Below are 4,664 nucleotides of genomic sequence, written 5' to 3'. Positions count from 1 at the left end.
CCAAGCTGAGGAACAATTTTAACAGAGTATTACCATTCCACAAACAACTATTTGAAAGTCTGTTCTGTCTTTCCCTCCTTTTTTCCCCCTCTTCCTTTTGTTTTTAATAAAGCAACACAACCCTGGGCAAGGGCTAGTTGAAGGCAGAGGCAGTTTGTAAGCCAGCCTTAAATCCTTACAGATTGGGGAGTGGACTTCAAAAAATGTTTTCCAAAGTTTAGTCCGGCACTGTCCACTAATGAATAAAAAGAGAGCACTGACTTTGCCTCCCAGGGACCTTCTCAGCTCCTACCAGAAGGTGGGCAAACATCACACAGGAGTTGATTCCTCTCCCACAGCCTTCGGGTGAGGACTTCTGCTAAAAGCTTCTCTCTTCAATCTGCATATAATCACCCAAATCACAAAGTGGGATCTACGTGTACTTGGCATCTGCGGAAACTGGGCTGCCTTCATTTAGGCTTGTGAGTATAGAGCCAAGCCTGGAGCTCCAGGCCGCCAGCTCTGCAAGGTTTTGCTTAACTCTTTTGAAATTCTGCCTGCCCTTAGCAATGGGCAAGCGTGTCCGTGGCACAAAGAATGGTGGTTTGAACTAATTAAGCAACAGGGTAACATTTTTTAACTGCACACATGCTTGTCGCCAAGCCCTTCCAAACATCTTAGCTGCGCTGTGTTTTTGTGCTGCTTTTCTCCCTTTGGATCATGACACACTTGACAACAGCGATAAATCGGCTCTCGGGCTGTCCTATTAGCCAGGAAAGCGTTATCAACCCCATTTAGCTGGAAATCTGAGGCCTACAGGTAATCTAACAGAGTGATTACCCCAGGTAGCTACCAAAACCAAGCCAGTCTCAGGAGAGGAGTCCCACTCCACCTGCTCCGGAATGATGCTCTCCTGGAAGGTACGAGGGTGATTCTCAGTATCCTACCTGGGCAAACACTTTAAGCACAGAGTTACAAGATTAAAAGAAAAAAAGGGGGTTAGGGACAGGTGAGCGTGTGACAGCACTTTCTCTTACATTTTGTGTGGGTTTCAATCCAAGAAGCATGTTGTCTCTCTCCCTCAACACAAATTTTCATGCTGCTTCTTTACTTCTTTTTAGGATCAGTCAAGGGCATTACTCAACATCATCTAAAGTAAGGCGCATCCAAGTGTGCAAAGCAGTAGGAAATTTTTCACATAAAAAAACTGGAAGGGACTTCATGCTCCTCCAGAGTTAGATGGCAGCTGAGCAGACAACTCTGAGGAATTAAATTTTGGAGGCATCTAAAGTGCACCCTCCGTAAGTTTGCAGATGACACCAAGCTGAGCTGTGCAGTTGACACGCCTGAGGGATGGGATGCCATCCAGAGGGACCTGGACAAGCTCAAGACATGGCTCCAGGTGAACTTCATGAGGTTCAAAAAGGCCAAGTGCAGGGTCCTGCACCTGGGCTGGGGCAATCACTGGTATCAATATAGCCTGGGGGATGAAGGGCTTGAGAGCAGTCCTGCCGAGAAGGATGTGGGGATACTGGTGGATGAAAAGCTGGACGTGAGCTGGCAATGTCCACTTGCAGCCCAGAAGGTCAACTACATCCTGGGCTGCGTCAAAAAAGCATGGCCAGCAGGTCGAGGGAGGTGATTCTGACCCCCTACTATGCTCTGGTGAGACCCCACCTGGAGCGCTGCATCCAGCTCTGGAGCCCTCAGCACAGAAAAGTCATGGACCTGTTGGAGTGGGTCCAGAGGAGGGCCACAAGAATGATGGGAGGGCTGGAGCACCTCTCCTATGAAGACAGGCTGAGAGAGTTGGGGTTATTCAGCCTGGAGAAGAGAAGTCTCCTGGGATACCTTATAGCAACCTTTCGGTACTTAGAGGGGACTTATAAGAAAGATGGGGACAACCTTTTTAGCAGGGCCCATTGCAATAGGACAAGGGGTAATGTTTTTAAACTAAAGGAGGGTAGATTTAGACTAGGTATAAGGAAGACATTTTTTACAATGAGGGTGGTGAAACACTGGCACAGGTTGCCCAGAAAGGTGGTAGATGCCCCATTCCTGGAAACATTCAAGGTCAGGTTGGACGGGGCTCTGTGCAACCTGGTCGTGTAGAAGGCGTCCCTGCTCATTGCAGGGGGGTTGGACTGGATGACCTTTAAAGGTCCCTTCCAACCTAAACTATTCTATTATTCTAAAGCTACAGCTGGACACCAAGAGAAAGACCTAAAGTGAGGAGTCCACACTAATCCACCTCTTTAAAAATCTGGCCCCAAGTGACTCGCCACAGATTGGGCAGGTGTTAAGTTGCAAAGCCAGAAATAGAAAACTGATTCCCTCTCCTGGCCTTTCATTTGAGGCCTTGGACAGATTCCCAGACAACTGCCAGCCATATGAAGATATAAATTATTTGGACGAGTGCAAAGGGTAATGGACCAGGGTCAAAAGCCACCTGCAAGCTTGCAGACCCTTAGCAGGCACCAGTGGCCAGAGCAAACCTGGGGGTTGTGACTCGTGTATTTGCCACGTGGATATGTTGAAATACCCTTTCACCACCGATTCTTCCTTTTCTCCAGGCAAAATTTCTATTATATGCTGGTTTGTTCTCCACCATTCACCGGCCTAGTAGCAGATGCAGGCAGATTTATTACCGCAGAGAGAGGTAGGCTGCCATTTCTGGAGCGCTCTGCCTCCAGCGCCTGCCCAGGCTGCGGATAACACTCCGGCCGAAGAGCCGAAGGCAGGTTGCGTGATTCCTGTCAGCTGCTGTGTTGCCCACAGGGCCCGAGCAGCAGCAATGAAATGGGCTGGAGACAGGCTGAGTTCATTCTGTTACGCAGGAAAATTACAAACAGCAAGTGATAGCTGGTTTAGAAAGGCGGTCTTCAAAAAGGCAACCGATCACCATAGCCCCTCTTTCCCCAGTTAGGGGCACGCATGTGTTACCCAAAGTAAGACTTGCCTGGCATAGCGGGATCCAGATCTGGATCTGGAGCAATCGTACTGTGACTCAGGAATCCTATGGCTGAAAGCTGGTAACAGCAATCTGCAGAGGTTTATTTCTCTGTGCTCTAAAATGACCCTCTAACTGCCTTTGTCCAGATCCAAATATTTTAAATCCTAAGTAGTCGCTGCTGCTGTGAAGCGGGCAACAGCGTGGGTACCTCAAACACAGGGCAGTTCAGCTGGAAACCCAACAGCTTTCGCTTCCCTCTCACACTTCTTGATTGCGGTGAACAGCGCTTTTGTGCCACAGGCTCACCAGCACCCCATCCTCAAAATCTACTCACAGCAGCTACCGTCCTTGGCACAGGCAGCAAAGCTCACAAGCTTCCTTTTCTGTTTGAAACCAGTCCCCAGAGGCTTAATTTGCAGACGGTAATGGGATTCCACCTTCCTGCGCCTGACAGAAGGTGCCTCTGTGAGCAGCCTTGGTTCACCTTTCAAGAAGCTGACCTCTTTTTTCTTGAACAGCATCCCAGTTTTGGTATGTGGGCTGTGACAAATGTTTCAGGGAAGGATTACAGGGTTAATTAACACATTAATATTTAATCCTGCTTCCCCACTATCGGGTCGTTGGTCGAAATTTCTGCCCCGTGGACCCAAATCTACGCTGGCCATAAATATGACTTTCGTCTCAGAATCTTTTTCTTATTTTCATTCCCAACTCCTTTCTTCTTCCTCAAGCCCTGGCCTCCTTTCTTCGACAACCCTCCTTATGATCAAATTATTTTGGAAGGGAATTGTCTTCTCTTGGCTCCAGCTACAAGATCGAACCTCATTTACTGTCACTGATGTGCCCTTCCATGGTAGACTATCACCTCTTCTGTTGAGGAAGCACACTGTCTTCACGCGTGTTATCCTTACATTTCTCCTCCTCAACTCTGCAGAAGTGGAGGGAGAAGAGGAAAGGACACTACAGGGGCCTCAGCTCACTTTTGGGATGGGTGTGGAAGAGCACAGGGATGGGGAAGCTTTTGGCCAAGACAGTGTTTCTGTCTCTCAGCTGGTGTGAGGCACCTCTGGATCTGGCAGCAGGAGGGTGGGAGGTGGGATCGCAGCCTGGGGAAGGCGAATCTGTTACAGCTTTAACGCTGGATACGAGTGGCGGGGAAAGCACGTTGGCACAGGCTTTAGCACGGGAGTTTCTTGACATCCAGGGTCTTGTGCAACCAGCTTGAAGCCTATCCCATTCAATTTCCCCGCTGTTATTTGCTGAGCTAGCAGGACTGAAATACGTACACCCATCGGTGTGCAATCACCCCTTCCAGCACCGTGTACACCGGAGCTCCGGCTGCGCTCCCGCCACCCCTCCATCCAGGCCCTGCCCCCGGTGTGCCACACTGACCAGAGAAACAGGGGCTCTTCCCAGCAACCCGGGCTGCCGGGGGTGGAACTGAACCCCAAAAAGCGGATGAGATTAAGCACAAACACGTGGCTGCAGTGGAGGTTCAGTGCTTCAGCAGCTCCCTACAGCCTACTCATCTGTTCAGCATTTTTTTGGTGTCTGTTGGCCCCGACTACCCACCTCTGTGGCACGCAGGGCCAGCTCCCGAGGGATGCCAACCACACGGCACCCCAGCCGGAGCCAGCAATGGTGGGGAGCGCTGGGTGCCTCTGGCTTTCACAGCAGACCCAGCACAGGCAGCACGGCCGTGACCTCTCCTCTCTTCTGCCTTCCCCACCAG

At 50.2% G+C, this 4,664-nt stretch overlaps 1 protein-coding gene across 1 annotated transcript in view; it reads left to right on the top strand.

The window, feature by feature from the left end:
* Positions 1-881: 881 nt before the first annotated feature.
* Positions 882-4,664, top strand: part of EXT1 (exostosin glycosyltransferase 1) — a 188,589-nt gene continuing 184,806 nt past the window's right edge. The window contains exon 1 of the mRNA XM_009881027.1: positions 882-899. Within this exon, the coding sequence (XP_009879329.1) occupies positions 882-899 (18 nt within the window). The remainder of the gene's footprint in view (positions 900-4,664) is intronic.

This window comes from Charadrius vociferus, unplaced genomic scaffold, assembly GCF_000708025.1.
Source record: "Charadrius vociferus isolate BGI_N301 unplaced genomic scaffold, ASM70802v2 scaffold2, whole genome shotgun sequence".
NCBI lineage: Eukaryota > Metazoa > Chordata > Aves > Charadriiformes > Charadriidae > Charadrius > Charadrius vociferus.
Note: the sequence above shows the minus strand (reverse complement) of the source record. Positions and strands in the feature narration are given on the sequence as shown.